This window comes from Hyposmocoma kahamanoa, unplaced genomic scaffold (assembly GCF_003589595.1).
Source record: "Hyposmocoma kahamanoa isolate Upper Pololo Valley unplaced genomic scaffold, ASM358959v1 94099, whole genome shotgun sequence".
NCBI lineage: Eukaryota > Metazoa > Arthropoda > Insecta > Lepidoptera > Cosmopterigidae > Hyposmocoma > Hyposmocoma kahamanoa.
Window position 1 is genome coordinate 14,159 of NW_020654892.1, and position 16,909 is coordinate 31,067.

The 16,909-nt window shown below is 34.5% G+C and overlaps 1 protein-coding gene across 1 annotated transcript in view; it reads left to right on the plus strand.

Moving 5' to 3' along the window:
* The window catches only part of LOC113238053 (peroxidase-like), a gene marked incomplete at both ends in the record, with an annotated part of 24,970 nt that extends 11,111 nt beyond the window's left edge, over positions 1–13,859 (plus strand). Inside the window, 2 exons of the mRNA XM_026474775.1 lie at positions 12,731–12,929; positions 13,662–13,859. Coding sequence (XP_026330560.1) covers positions 12,731–12,929; positions 13,662–13,859 — 397 coding nt within the window. The remainder of the gene's footprint in view (positions 1–12,730; positions 12,930–13,661) is intronic.
* Positions 13,860–16,909: the final 3,050 nt, after the last annotated feature.

Genomic DNA, 16,909 nt, shown 5'->3' on the forward strand with positions numbered 1-16,909 from the left:
AGTAACGCTACCCCCGCATCGCTAGTCGATCTACCACTAGTAAACCCGTATTGTTCACTATGAAAAATATGATTCCTACCGAAATAAGACAGTAGTTGAGTTAGCATAACCTTTTCGAATATTTTACTTAAAGCTGGTAAAATTGAAATGGGCCTATAGTTGCTAGGATCAACTTTCCTACCGCTTTTGAATAAGGGAATAACCTTGCTGTATTTCTTTAAATCGGGAAAAACACCTTCGTCAACGCACCTATTGAAAGCTACAGCTAACTGTGGGGAAATGAGATTAATAACTGAGTCTATAACTTTAGTTGATATGCCCCAGAAATTTTCAGTTTTTTTAACATGTATTGACTTAAAAGCTTTTATGATGTCTTGTGGATTAACATGACGAAAATTAAATAAACTGCCACAAACGTTAACATTTTCCTTTAGGAGATCAATAGCAAGTGAAGGGGAGGAATTTAATGATTTTGTAGTGTTCACAGCAATTTCCGAAAAGAACGATTCAAAAGCTTGGGCTACTTTATCTTTAGATTTTATAAGTTTGCTGTCTAATTCTAAAACTATATCTCTATCGTGTAGTTTAACCCTGCCTGACTCTTTATTTATTATGCTCCAAGTGGTTTTAGATTTATTTATCGATTGTCTAATTTTGTCGCTGTGAAACTTAACCTTAGCAGCTACACAAACTTTTTTAAATATTTTCGAATAAATTCTAACATATTCTATGAAATTGGAATTAGTATTATAAGTTTTCATAGCATGTAGCTCATACAAACGAGACCTACTCTTATTAATACCTACTGTTGCCCAGTCGTTGAATTTAGTCTCTCTATGGCAAGTTAATGTTTTCGATTTAAATATATTGTCAAATTCATTTTTAATTAAACCAAAATATCGTGTTATATAAAGTATTTGGATCCTCCGGTATATGGGATAGGGAATTTAAACTATTGCCGATATTGTTTTGAAATCTAATTATTCGTTCTGTGGTAATCGGTCTCCAGAGAAATTGGTCTACCTTCTTGCTCATTTTACAATCAAAATAAGCCAATTGGCCACTATGGTCGGATCTTAAGCAATTTATTATTGATTTAGACACTGCGTCTGTGTTACAAAAGATGTTATCAATACAAGTAGAAGAGGAGGCAGTAATGCGAGTTGGTTCTAAAAAAAGATTAATCAAGTTAAAACTTTGAAATAAATTAATGAGTCTTATAGAAGTAGAACAGTTTTCCAACAGGTTTACATTGAAATCTCCACATATTACTACGTTTTTTTTGGTTGGAAAAATCCGCTTTAAACTGTCTTCCATAAGTAATTCAAACTCATTAAAATTAGCAGAGGGGGGCCTGTATACACATAAGACGACAAACTGATCAAATTCCACACATGAAATCTCAATAGTTCGTTCAGTTGATTTGTTCCATTGATTAAACATTACTGCTGCTGTTAGTTGAAAGGGCGCATGTGACACTTTAAAAAAAATGATAAATGTACTGCCGTGATCAACAAAAAAAGACGAATCTGCCACTATTTTTATTTTTTAACCGACTTTAAAAAAAGGAGGAGGGTCTCAATTCGACTTTATGTTTTTTTGTATGTATACGCGATAACTCATTTGTGAACCGATTTTTAACCGACTTCATAAAAAGGAGGAGAGAGAAGAGAAGAGGTTCTCAATTCAACTGTATGTTTTTTGTATATACGTTATGCAATAGCTCTCGGGATTTGTGAACCGATTTTGATGATTTTTTTTTTTTTGGAAAGGGCCACCTCGGTTATGGTTCCATTTAAATTTGAAGAAAATACTCCACCTCTAATGGTGCTAAACTATGAGATGAATCCGGTTTCGCGGACATTCCGGTAAACAATTTCAATAAAAAGTCGTTGAAAAACCAAATACAAAGACACGACGCAAGCGCATAGAAAAATTCGTGAGATCCGCTGGTTCGTTCCATGGCTTAGTTGGTATGGCGTCTGACACGGTATGCTAAAAGACGTCGGTTGGAATCCGGCCGGATCGAAGGAATTTTTTCTGAGTGTTCTATCTTTGTATTAATAATTATAACAAACTAGTAGAGTAATTTCACAAAAAAAATGAATATCAACTCAATAAAAATTTTAATAAAACCTGGCAAATAATACCACGAATTTTTGAGGTCGGTTTTTTAGTACTCTGTACTTAGATTATTCCTAAGTGGATTAGGTATGAAGTTAACGTAAGAGAAACGGTTTTATGGTCAAACTAAGTTAAATGGACGCATTTACGAAACAAATTGCTGAAAAGGCGTAACTGCATAATAATATACACGCCATTTCGTTTGAACTACACATTCCTTTCATTCAAGTAAATGAAAAGACGCAAGTCACATTTAACGTTTCTTCAGTTAAAGCTCTACTTTATGTAGTTATTGAAAAATGTTTATTTCCCAGATGACGGTTATACAATGACCAATATAAATTTAAAATAAAATAGAAATGTTACCTTTAATTTAAGAATAAAAATTTTGAAAATGTCAAGTTACGACATTGAAAAGACATTGTAACCACATACTGCCATTTCATCTACATAATACATTAACGTTAACAATAGTGTTGTAATTATACTAAACTGAAAAGGAATAAGTGGTTACATAATACTTTTTTACTAAGTTGTAAATGAAAAAGGGTAGTAATTAAATAATGAAGCATAAATAATAAAATACTTTAATTCCATATTTTGCGTATAACATAGGTTTATCATACTGCGTTTTCAGAAAGTGTCTACATTTTTTCGTTTGGAAACAGCAAATATTTTTTCATGAAATTTCTTCAAACATCATTTTCGTCGTTTTGAGTTTTTTTTCACAAGCGCCCTTTCAGCTAACGGTGGCAGATTACTACTCCTTTGTAAGGCAGATTCGCCCGAGAAGACCCAGTAAGAAAAAAAGATATTTGTTTGCGTTTGTCATTTACAAAGTATATTTTAAAATATAGATTTTCCCATGAATTTTAGTCATCCAACCATGCAGTAGTTGTACAAAACCTTTTGTATAATGTTTTAGTTCACAATTATCTTAAACTGAATAAATGGCATTTGAATGTTATATAATAATAGGTAACGTTGAATATTATATAATAATACAGGAAGCTTATTTACTACTTAAAATAGCGTATAAATTCTCCTCAAATTAATTAGTGATTGTGTAAAGACGATTGTCAAGAATATCCATTTTATATATGCTCCTTGTATTTAGATTGTATGTACCACGTTTATGATTGATTCATTCGTAAATTAAATTTTCATCTAAAACAAGTGTAAGAATATTAGTTTCTTTAAACTTATGAGAGCAATAGAAAGAAAGAAAATACATTTATTTGACTACTGAATACATTTATTTGACTGGCATCAGAAAACGAACAGCTTCCATATTTCGACGGATTCGAGACAGTATCGACGGCATGCTGGAGGTCATTAGGGATAAGTCTGATTACCCTTTCGAAAGGCATTGGATAAGGAAGCATAGGGGTATTTTAATTAGGTTAAGTTACTGGGGTAATTTAAAGATAAACGTAATTTACTGTTATGGACAGGTGGATCGCTAACCGCCAGTTCACACGACTTGTTTGTCCGGTCATTTATATAAAAAAAAAAAACTTTCTAATTACGATACAATTAATCAGTCCGAAATAATAAGTTTATTATGTAAATGAAACAGTTCAGCATTAGGTATAAAGATAATTTATTAGTTGAGTAACTTGGTCGGCAGAACATTAAACAAGGCATGTTAGATATAATTTAGTAAATATAAATGTAATGTCTATTACACATGTCTATTGGCATCATATCGAGTATAACGGCGAACAAGGGTTATTATGTAATTCCTATATTTTATAAATAATTTGGCAAAACATCCAATGACATACATAGCAGAGATATAGCATAATTCCTAACGAGTATATTAGTATAATATCCGCAGGTACTCACCGAGTATAATAGTTCCTCACTCACAACAACTTTCACAATATGAAGGAGAACTGGAGTAGTTTACTTCCCGACCGTGAAACGCTTTTTCTGTCTGTTTCAAAAAAGACAGCCGGATATTTATAAGTCTAGTTATCCCTACACTATCGAACAATATGGCACACGTGTAGGAAGTGAACAACTGAAGTACTCATTTAAATTACTAGGATTCATTTCATTTTAAATTACATTCTATATATTTTAAATAATTATATAAATATATCGACAGTTACAGTATAATTAGCTAACAATTATTATAAATGACGCCACAAGCGAAAAAGAAAAGAAACGGAAGAAAAAAGACTGAAAAGAATTCAATCATAAGATACAAATAACAAATTGCAAAACATATCACGAACCAAACCAAAATCAAATTAAAACAAATTATTCACAAATACAATGTTACCAAAAATATAGATACATTTTGTTTTGCCAGTTGCGTTAATAAAAATGTCAGTAATTACGATAGTAATTAAATTATTTATTACACATTTACATATAATAGATATGTGTGTGTTGTGGAAGTAACCCCAAGTAATGTACATAGTAACATATAAATAACTTATACATATAAGTACTTCAAGGAACTAATATAATCACAAACTTCACTCTCATTTCACATCCGTTTGTCAAAGTCTCTCAGGGGCCCACTTTGTACATTGTCTTAATAGTATGCTTGTACTCGCATATAATAAAAATTCAACGACATTTGTCCGAGGCAACATACCGAATGTCATTAAACCGTATTAAACTGTGAAAGTAGCTAAAATAAACTAATTTAGAGGCTTCTGTGTCTCATATTGAAGAGTGACGTCACGGACGTCTGTGTTGCTACTTGCAGTTTTGTGTCTCACTCGTTTTTTCTGATTAAAAATAATAAACAGATCCTATCTCACATAATAACCATATAGAAAGAAACGTCACGGTGTCAGTGTCTGTGTAATATTACGAGTGTGTAAAAAGTATAGCGAATTACGAAATTAAAACCAATTTAACATCGATAATATATATCATCACCGTTATTTATTAAACGTATAAGGTACCTCAAAGACAAAAAAAAAATTAAACACCGCCAAAAACACCCAAAAAGCATTTGTCTTAACTCAATTAAGTGCAGTGACCCCTCGCGGATCTTAACCGTACTCATTAGCGAGTCCGCTGTCTAACGTTTATAAAAAAAACATTTGCGTTCGATATAGTGGCATAAGTGCAGTGCGTGTGGGACAGGGATCGCATAGGAGTAGGAGTTAAAAAAAATAGCACCGTACCGTCATCGTGGGCCTGCCCGGATTGTAAGACCAGGTTGCCTAGGAGTAACCATGACAACACTCCTGTCAAAACTCAAGACCCTCCGAAAGGCGCGGATGTCTGTCGTGTCTGTCCTGAGTCGCTACGGCTATCCGATACTGAGGAAATTTCGCAGGAGACAAATCTCGCATACGAGCTCCGCGCTTTCCGCCTGGAAATGTGCCGGACTAGGGAGGAGCTAAAAGGATTACGACAAGATCTATTCGAGCTAAGATCGACAGTGCGCTCCTGAGAGAACCGTCTGGATAAGGTGGAGGAGACGGTTCAAGCACTATTGGATGCACGATCGAGTGGGGCCGGAACTCACCCCGGAGTCGCGAAGGTCATCCTGGCGTTCGAAATTAATGTTGAGAGACTTCAGCATGACATAAAAGAAAAGAAAACCAGGAGCTGCTCCTGAACGAGATCGAACTTAGCGGTGTTGCAGAAGAGAATGGGGAAAATCCGATCCACGTTGCGCTAGCCTGCGCCGCCAAGCTGGGCATGCAGCTGGACGAGCGTGAGTTGGTCAGCTGCATACGCGTAGGCGCCCCGCGGCGCGGAGCGGGCGCGCGGCCGCGACCGCTCGCCGTGCGAATGGCGCGCCGTAGCGCGCGTGCGTCGTCCCAGGCCCTTCTATATCAATGGAGTGAGCCTCCAATAAACCGGCGTTTATTCTACCGCGCGAGACAAGCAGCCGGTCGGCAGCAGTGGAGGTTGTGAAGCGGACTTGGTGAAGGTTTTTGGTCCAGAAGTTGTTTGTTCACCGACTACAGAGACCGGACTATAATATGTCTTAATCATATTTTTTAAGTTTATTTTGTTTGGTTTGTTTGAAAAAACAAATATACGCGATTTAAATCCGGAAAAATAGTTTCATTTCCTACATATTTATTTCCTAGTTATTTTTATATGTTCTGTTTTTGGTGTATTGTTGTCTATTTTTAATGTATTGTCACGAGTGCGGCAGTGACTTTTTCACAAAATATTCAAAAACTATTTTCACATTATATACCCCAAGCAGCACACCCATATCTAAATATATACTAAAAGATATCTAATAGAATTTAATTCGATTGAATATTTTAAGAGTTCTAATTCCCTCAAGATATCTCGAAGAAGGTTTCTAGATAATTTAAAGTAAAAGTGGGCACAACTTTATTAGTAGATCACAAGAGTGCTTTGAGAAACTATCTCTAGGTAGTGTTAAGAGTGATTCCTTGTAGAATGTACCATTGAATGTAGACATGTGACCATTTGTAGAATGTAGATAGTTTTTATTTAGTCTTGTAGACAGTTAGTAGTTTTTAGATAATTTATAGTCTATGATAGTTTTCTTAGAATTGCTATTTTAAAACCAAAATACTAAAGCGTTATAAACATAAGACGCAATTCTCTTAATACTAATAGATTTCAAGTTAAATGGCTTACAAAATATAAACTATCAAAATTGCAACATGGCGAAATTAGATATAATATTTCTGACTTTTTCGCGCAATCCTTAATCGGTTAGAAAGGGCAAATTGACGTGCGACTTTAAATACATTGTGAAAAGTTATGTAAAACCTGCCACAAAAGTAATGCGCTCGCTAAATTTTAAATACTTATGTATTAAATATAAACTTAATAAAGATACAGTTATCGATTTTCGGTTTTAAATATTTATAGAAAGCTTAAATATACAAAATAACTCACATAACAAACCATTTCCAAGAAGTTCTAGGCTTTTTCAAGCTAATTTCAACTTAGATTTACTTTTTAAAAAGAAAATAAATTTTTCTCGGCTACTTCATAGTCATTCTTTAAAAATAAAAATGGCGATAAGAATATAAAGCTTTTTCAAAACACAGTTGGGCGTATTTTGTCCTTGACTTGACCTTGTAGAAGAACTTACACTCCTATGAAGTTTTTATGATTGTCTACAAAACGCGATGTTTCTAAGCGATTTTTTCTTTTGACAGTATTACAAAACCTTTATAAAGTATTGAGCGTATTACGCAATAAAAAACTTTTCAAAACACTAGGTCAAAAAAACAATTGAAAAAATCCAATTTGTCGCAAAAAAACGTTATTCTGTATAATTATATGGAATGTGTATATATGACTAGAAAGGTGGATAAATTCCCTATCATATAAATACAAGGAATATTTTAATGACATACCTAACTTATGTTGGAAGAAATAAAATTTTCATTACAAATTTGAGGTTATTTCTTCACGCCAACCGCATTTCACACAATGATTTCACTGTATTCTATTGATAGACGACACAATACACATACACAACATTGAAGTACAGTAGTTTACGTGCTCATTTCAATTGTTTTTATCATTTCACAACACGGAACTATTTCACAATGCTTATTTATTTGTCAACAAACAAATGCCGGCCATGACCGGCCCGAGTGCGAATTACGACTATTGTATCCAGCGTTGGCAATTTGTGGGGAATTCCCCAAATTGTGGGGAGTTTCAACTAGATTGGGGATTTTGTGGGGATTGGCGCTATGTGAGGAAAATGCCCCACATTTTCCTCACATAGCGCCAATCCTAACATTTTATCATTTTGTTTAATCTATCAATTGCTGATGCATCGCTTGTTTGATCGTTACTGTTAGAAACACTGTGATGGACTATATCGACGTGTTTTTCAACATCGCACATCCCTCGTATTATTAACAAGCAGCTTAAATAGAATTATTATTAGAGCACTTGGTTCTGAATTGTATCTTGGTTGTGAAATTACCAGTCCGTGCGTGTTGAGTTCGCAATTCTTTCTCCCGCTTAGACCGATCCCCGGTAAGAAGCAAAACGAAATCAGATATTGATGAGTTGGTACTTCCACACCACAATTTACCACTCGTCAACTTTAAATATTAAATATAGGTCGAAACTCATTGATTATTTCTAACGTTAACATAGTGTCACCAAATGCACAACAAATAATCAATTTACTTAATTTTGTAAGGCAAAGAAAAATGATTTTTTGGTCAGACTGATTACAGATTAATGTTGAATCTAATTAATATTATAACTGCCTCCGTGGCCGAACGGTTACTATGCCGGACTGCCATGCAGAGGTCCCAGGTTCGATTCCCGGGTCGGGAGAAATATTTGTATACATGCCCTACATTTATTTCTCTCGTGAGTTTGGGTGTAATTTGTGGTTGTCTACGTGTGTGTCCATAGCACCCGCGACACAGGGTTTACGTTGAGTGTGTACGTTATTATTATTATTATTAAAATAAATAAACGATTTAAGGTCATCCAATTTTATAATTAATTTACTTTTTACATTCTGTTTACATTCACAGCAAACGTAATAGATTATTACATTCTGAGTTTCTTAATTCTTTATTATATTTTTAAGCGATGTATTTCTAATAAATAATGAAAATTCGAGATGTGTGAAATTTGTGGGGACATGAATTTTGCTCTCCCCAAATTTGAGGATTTTAACCGTGATTTTTGGAGATTTTGAACAATTGGCATTGGCAACGCTGATTGTATCGAATGATGTGATGTAATGACTTAATATCCAAGGTTCACCATTTCCACTAGATCTTTTAATATTCTTTACTTTATTCATTTTGCATGAACTCTTACAACGTCCAATAGAGTAAAAACCCTAATTGTAGTATTTTTTTAAATACAATCTACTGAAGACGCGCTATAACGTGTTTGTCAATAAGTACAAACACTACAGAATGTCTATAAATTAAATATATCTAGAATAAACTTAAGAACACTAGTTTTTAGAGTATTAATAGGCTTTACTGGATGTGTATAGAACAATTTTACTAAAAATAATCAGTTGTTCTACAGATGAACTTAAAATAATGACTGTAAGAGTAAATCTTAAGAGAGATTACACTTATTTAAGTTGTTTGGTATTAAGAAGGTGTTAAAATTTTGACTTGAGTGAAATAAGTCTATAAGAATAATTTCTTTTTTCCAAAACCATATATAGATAACTATTATCTAAATCAATATCATATTAAGACTGTTTATAGCTATAACAGTTTTAAGTCGTATAAAGTGTGCTCCTTGAGACACTTACCTTATTTTACATTCCTTTATTGTTATACTCGCACAAATTTATTAGTTCAGCTACTTACAAATCTACAGAAACACAAACTTTACATATTATTTTTATTATATATATATATATATATATATATATATATATATATATATATATATATACACACACACTACCTACTCCATTTTTATACACATATTTAATTACCAACATGCATTTCACAACAATTATTTTTATACAAAACTAAACATGCAAAATGGAAACAGACTCGGACAAACATACCTATACACCAGAATGGACTTAATATTATAATATCTCACAATAACTAGGACGGCCTATAATTATTTCATTGTCACCTATAAATTGCTCATTACGAAAATTTATTTCATTGTTAATTATAAACAATTTAAAACGAAAATTTGAGTTAGGATTGTTAAATGTATATAAAAATGCTCATTAGGTACACGCCATGACGAATTTATAGTTGCAATGGATCGACACGACGTCGATATTATGGCTATTAATGAGACGTGGTTGAGAGAGCTCGCGCGGCGGTGGGGTCGGTTTTTACATACGACGAGGTATCGTTATTCGTGTACTACCTCATCCGCCGGCTACACTATTTGAGCAAATTTAGCTATGTGTAAACGTGAACGGGAACGTTTATCACCTGTGCACTAGACATTGTGAAAGCAAAACCGCCACCAATGAAAATAGTCCATAGAAATCTGTTAAACATTAACCATGAACAGTTTTATATTATGTGAAGTTATTATGTTATATTTAAAAATCTAACTTTTTAATTTTTTGTTGTGGCATGTGGCAACATTAGATAATGAAAGTTTCACAATCTTTTTTTTTCATTATTAGTAATGTTTTTCTTATTAGCTATAAAGCAACCAAAAAATATCAAAACTGCCTTAGAAATAGTATATTATTCATGTTGTCGTACCATATTGGGGCCTTTAAACTTTAAATAATAAGTGAGTATCGTTAGTAGACAATACAATAATAATCATATTGAATACCTTGCACAAAGTTAGGTAAGTCTTTAATGGAAACTAAAATGTGGTCGATTCGTTGGACAATAAGTAAAAATACATTGGTACAATAAAATCTTAAATACTAGAAACTTTGGACTCTTGTCACTCAAATTTGATTTAAGAAGGTCAAATACCATGGAGCAATCCTTAGACTATGGAAACTAAAGGACATGTTATGTTGAAAGTCAATGGTTGACATATAAAGGTGTCGGCACGAGTTGTTTTCCAACTTTAAAATGAAATAAAACATTTGCATGTGACTCAAATTGAGATAACATGCGTTCATTTGACGGTCAACGATTTTGGCTTTTTTAAAAATTGATGCACATAGACTAGTCATCAGTTGTTGATGCCGAATTCGAAATTCGAAATTCAAAGACAACAAAAATGGCGAACAAACATTTTTCAACTGATTTGGTTTTACGGTTTTGTTTAATAATCAAAACAATTCACAAAATGTGGACGACGCCCCAAAAAGTGTTTGCCGTTAAGACCTTTATCAAAAGTGAGTCCGTGACCACCACCCAGCGGAAATTTCGGAGAGAGTTTGGAGATGAAAGGGGTAGAGGGGAAGCTCCAACAGCACCAACAATTCGTCGTTGGGTAAAAGGGTTCAATGAAAATGGGACAGTCAAAGGAAAGAAGAAAAAGACTAGAGCAAAACCAGTAAGGACGCCCGAAAACATTCTTCGAGTTCAGAACGCCGTTGTCCAAAGCCTTCAAAGGTCAGCAGTTAGGCATTCTTTAACCCCTTGGGTTATGAACTTAGTGAACTTTACGGACAATTCTCCACGAGGATTTAAAATTTCATCCTTATAAGCTTCAAGTCGTCCAAGCAATTACTGAGCGGGATAAAATTCAGAGGGAAGCATTTTGTGAGTTAATGCAGCAGCAAATTATTGAGAATCCTGAATTACTGGATAATTTGTTTATGTCGGATGAAGCCCATTTTTGCCTTTCCGGTTACGTGAACAAGCAAAACTTCAGGTACTGGAGCGACACCAACCCGCACGAATTACACCAACACCACTTGCATCCCCAAAAGGTAACAGTTTGGTGCGCAATCGGAGTGAAAGGTGTCATAGGCCCTTAATTTTTCGAAAACGAGCATGGCAACACGGTTACCGTCAATTCGGAAAATTATTCCACTATGGTGACCAACTTCTTTCTTCCGGAATTGGCCAGACGTCAGCTCCAGAACATCTGGTTTCGACAAGACGGGCAACCCCGCACACAGCCCGAAAAAGTATGGCTGTTCTCAAGGAAGCATTCCCAGGGCGCCTGATTTCCAGGTTCGGGGACATCCACTGGCCCGCAAGGTCACCCGACCTGTCTGTCCCCGACTTTTTCTTGTGGGGATATTTGAAGGAAAGGATCTTTCGTCACCAACTTAACTCTCTGGCCGAATTAAAACAGAAGATTCGTGATGAAATTCAAAACATTTCAAATGAAATGTTAGAAAAAGTGAAAGAAAATTTCATCAAAAGGCTCCTACTTTGCAGAGATGAAAATGGGGGACATCTTGCAGATATTGTTTTAAAAAAATAATTTTAAAAAAGCCAAACTTGTGATCTCAATATTGTTAAGAAAGATTAAAATTTTATCAATAAATAAACTTGTTATTTCATTTTAAACTTGGAAAACAACTCGTGCCGAACCTTTTATGAATCAGACGGTATATGATGCATTTCGATATTGAAAACAAAAGCATGTTATTGTCTTTGTTTAACTCTTGCGTGCCGTCTTAAGCCAAAAGAGATAGCATTACACTGGTCTGTGTCAAACACAGGACTCGAAAATACGTTACGTTACATTTTGCAGTACATGAGGTACATGATACGGTTGTCAAAGGAAAGTACATCAAATGTCGAAACAAACGTTTTTCCAAGTGTTTTATTGAATTATTCGCATGTATTACAATAAAATGGACAAAAATATTGACAGTGAGAACAATTATGTATTAATAAAAATTCGTCGCTGCAGCTTTACGGGATATGGCATTTGAAAAAGAAGATCGACCGAATATAACATTGTACAGTTATTTTTCTGTCTATAAATCACACAAAAGCCCAAATATCTCATGTATTTAGACATATTTAACTAGTTTATTCAAAAATCTTGCCAAATTTTGCTTTGGTTGTATTTTCATTTATTTCCAAAATTAAATGGAAGTATTAAAGATTCACTTAAATAAGTCACTGATATTAATTCTATACCAATGCATAAATACAAAAAACTTACACTATTTGGAATTTCTTTAAAAATTTCTCTATGAAAATATGAATCTTGAGGTTGGAAATGTATAAGATTTACGTTGGTTATGCCAACCAATCTGTTTCTTTCATTAAAGTTGACAGTTGTGACCGCGTACATGGATTTGTCGCTGGTATACGGCAGTAGCGAAGACCAAGCAGCTCCGATCAGAGCTGGCAGTGGGGGCCGCCTATTGACGGACCTGCGAAATGATCAGGAGTGGCCTCCTCAGCACCCCAACATCACGCTCGCGTGCCAATTGGCACAAACTCCGAACGAACGTTGCTATCTGGTTGGTAAGTAAAGTTTTAACTAGTATGGTAATTGGATAAATTTATAATGAAACAAAGAATAGATAGTCAATAGTCAAACAGACGTGGTTAGCTACTTATTATTGTAACCTTAATTATTATAGATTGCATATTTATTCTGGTTCGTGTCCCACACAAATCACTCTTCCATTCAACAACATTTGAATAAAATTCCCTTTCCAATTCGTAGATCGAGTTGATCTTAAATATCCTTGAATTTAAAATAGCATTGTATTAGGACTTTGCTTTTTGCTCTTGGAGCGGACAGTACTCCTACACGATCCTGGAGATATACATATTTATGATTATTTACTCTCATCGAGAATCCACGTGCTACACGTACTTACACTCGCAGGAATAATGTATTACTTAATATGTAAGTATGTAAATTAAGAATAACATTATAGTACGAGCAAACAGTTGCGAAGTTTTGGAATGATAATAAAGTCGTTTTTGTTCTAGAATAGGAAAAGGCATTTCTAAGAATAAACGATGATAAAATGTCACCGGATAAATAAAATACTTGCTAGCAAAAGTCATATGTGTGAAGACCTTTTTCAGTTCTTATTTGCGTTGACTGTAACTTTGCCGAGACTTTATTAAGAAGTGATTTCTATTACAATTTGAATTTCCTTAAGTATCATCTAAGTTATCGTAGTCGAGTTATAAGGTTTTCAAAACCTAAGAGTGTTTTATGATGACCATGTTAATTCTTAGGTGACTTCCGAGCAAACCAGAACCCTCAGCTGACAGTGCTTCATATAGTGCTAGTGCGCGAGCATAACCGCATCGCAGACTATCTAGCAGAGCTAAATCCGCACTGGTCTGATGAGAAGATTTTCCAAGAGGCCCGCCGCATCCATATCGCCGAAATTCAACATATCAACTATTATGAACATTTACCCATTTTCCTTGGTAAGTAAAATTTTTTGTAGCAGTAGACTTCCTTGTGAAGAAAGTACCTTATCCAGGAAAGTACTGCCACCTCACTTATTTTTGCCGCCAAGTCATAATGTGAGCGATACTGTGTTCCGGTTTTGAAGGGTAAGTAAGGGTGCTGATGGAATTACAGGCACATGGGACTTGTCAATTATTATGTCTCAGAGTGACGGGCGTAGTGGCAATGCCTCTCAGATCTTTACGATTTAAAGCTCTGACTCTGAGTGGCACTGTAACAGGTGTGTCGCTTACCACCAGCCGCGAGACTTGTTCGTTCTGTCACTTGGTACCGTAAATAAATGTTTAATGGTAGGATTATTTGTACTATGTACAGGAACTAAATACTTATTATTCTCTGTGGTTTAATTTTTGGTATTAGCTATTCCAGCTACGATTTCGGCCTCATTGCTACTCGTTTTATTTAATAAAATACCAGAAAATATATGACGTATGCAAATGCATTTTGTAGTCACGATGAGCAAATATTATAAGTTTTACCTTTAGCAGATATTATAGGTAAAACTTATAATGTCTACTCTTGCTGTAGACCTACACTTATTTATACGTTAATATTTTCAGTTTGCCCGTTTATTGTCACTAAATTTATGTGTTACGTAAAAGCAAAGCTCTACTTCATTCAAATTTTGCTATCCCCAATCCAGTGTAAATTAATTAATTTTGAAATTTTCTAATTTGAACAATTAAAGATATGAATGATAGACTGTCTCTTTAAATATTGGTCAAGCTGCTCACTTTATAATTAATATTTTAATTTTATTCCAAATTCGCAAATTGCAACGGCACAATTGTTTATTGTGTTTTTAATACGTTATTGGTGTTTTGATATTTTTTATTAATAATTTTTATTACCTACATATACAAGAATCACAACAGGAAAGACAAATAGGAATATCTGAATGCCCATATTTTTTCGCGCAGACTTGAGTGAACATGTAATATATACACCCAAGTCTGTGCTAAACAATGTGAATGACATGTGTGTATTTTATTACGTGTTTAAGTCTGCCGATCCTAGATTTATATATACATTTTTGAATATAAATCGGGAGTCGCCAGACTTAAATAAACAAAGTTTGTTGTTCCGCGTTGCTTATAATAAATAATATTATTATTTTAGACAGCATCACATACTTGTGTTATGGAAATTGGAAACAACGACGATACCACAAATACACAAACCCGAGACAATGTAGACAAGTTAGTTTTCCATATTGACCTGGCCGGGGATCGAACTCGGCACCTCAGTGACAACATGAAAGCAGTGTGCAAGACACGCGACTACAGAGGTCGCTTAATATATGGAAAATGAGAAGAAAATGATGTAGTTGAAAAAGACGCGGAGTAGAATATAAGTTAAAACAAATTAATATGACTAATGTAGGTACTTTAGTCTGCCGACTCTAGATACAAAAGTTCTGTATACACATGACATAGTCTGTTACCCACCACTGCCAATAGTTTTTTTCACCAGTGATTACATTCGTCTGTTCAATGTTATGGAATATTTCTTTTAGCCTGTGGAACTAAAGCAGAAGTTATAACTGGATACATATACCATCAAAATTATCACGTTCACACTACACAGCTTTGGAAAATGCGTTTTCGCACTTTGAGTGATTTTTTTGTTTGAGTAATGTTTTAGCCGCTCACGAGATGCGCTCCTCCTACCGTAAAATGGCGGCTATTTGGTTTCGCAAAATAGAAACGGATTCAGTTTAAATACAAATTTTTATAAATAAAAATTATTATTCTGCATTGCTAAATAAATACCCTCCGTACTACCAACAAAAACGTCTCAAATATAATGCAGTAATACACCGCCAATCCTGCACTTAAAAAGCACTAATGAAATTTTTGGTGTACTTGGATAAATATGACAATATTCCGTTTGAGTGGTTCTTCTAACGTTTACTATGAAATTACTCCTTAAAGTATAGTTTATAAACATTTATATTCAGGGTAAACTTAAAAAACGCTACTTACGGTATGTTTTCAATAAATAAACACCGAAAGCACCAGCCCAAACAATAACACACACGATTGTCGTGACGTATTTTTGAAGTTGTTTATTTTTTTAAATGACAGACCCAGGCATTAAAAACTTTATGGTTTGCTAGAGTAGTTACCGAAATAGCAATTAATATTAGTTCTTTTACCTGTTATAACTTCGATATCCGATAAATCGGTATAAAATCATCACCGGCACCTCTAGGTGTGGTATGCATCTACGGCTGCATGTATCGCGTGAGCGGCTAAGAGGGAATTCATATCATGCTCATGACAATTTGCGTTGATTCGCATCGCGGGGCTGCATTAAAGCGAGCAATGCAACATAAACTTTATCTGCAACAAAATAAGGCAACATTTCATTAAACAAACATATGAAAACAAAGCTGCATCAAGCGGCGGCGGGCTGCAGAGAGGTGTGGCGGGCGCACTTTATAAAATCCAATATACTATAGAACATATTCTTTATTTAATAAAGTATACATTTCTTCAAACAACAAAAAATAAAAGAATAAAACCGCGCGGCGTCGTCGCTGTCCTACTCCGCCCACTTGTCTCGCCTCTGATAATACAAAGTGTAACTTAGCTTCTCAACAATAAGGTATACTTATTTGAAAGGCAGATTGCGTGGTAGATGCAATGTAGTATATAATATTATATATATAATATACTAAACAAAGTCGATATTTCTTTGAAAGCCAAGCAAAATCTCTTTTGATAGAAGCAATATATACTTTATTTAGTAGACAGTATGTTCTATATTATAATGCATAGAAGCTCGACCTCTTGCTTTCTTCTACTTTGTGGATGAGTGATCGTGTTTAAGCAATATGTAGACTATACATGCAAATAATATTGCGTGTATGAGAAGGTCCTGGGTTTCATTACCGGTAGAACCAATTCTGGAAATGTACTTTTCTAACAAGGTTTTGGCCTAAGTGCTCTGGGTAGTGCCGCGGAGTGAATGCCGTAGCTCTTGGTTCCAGGTTCGATTCCCT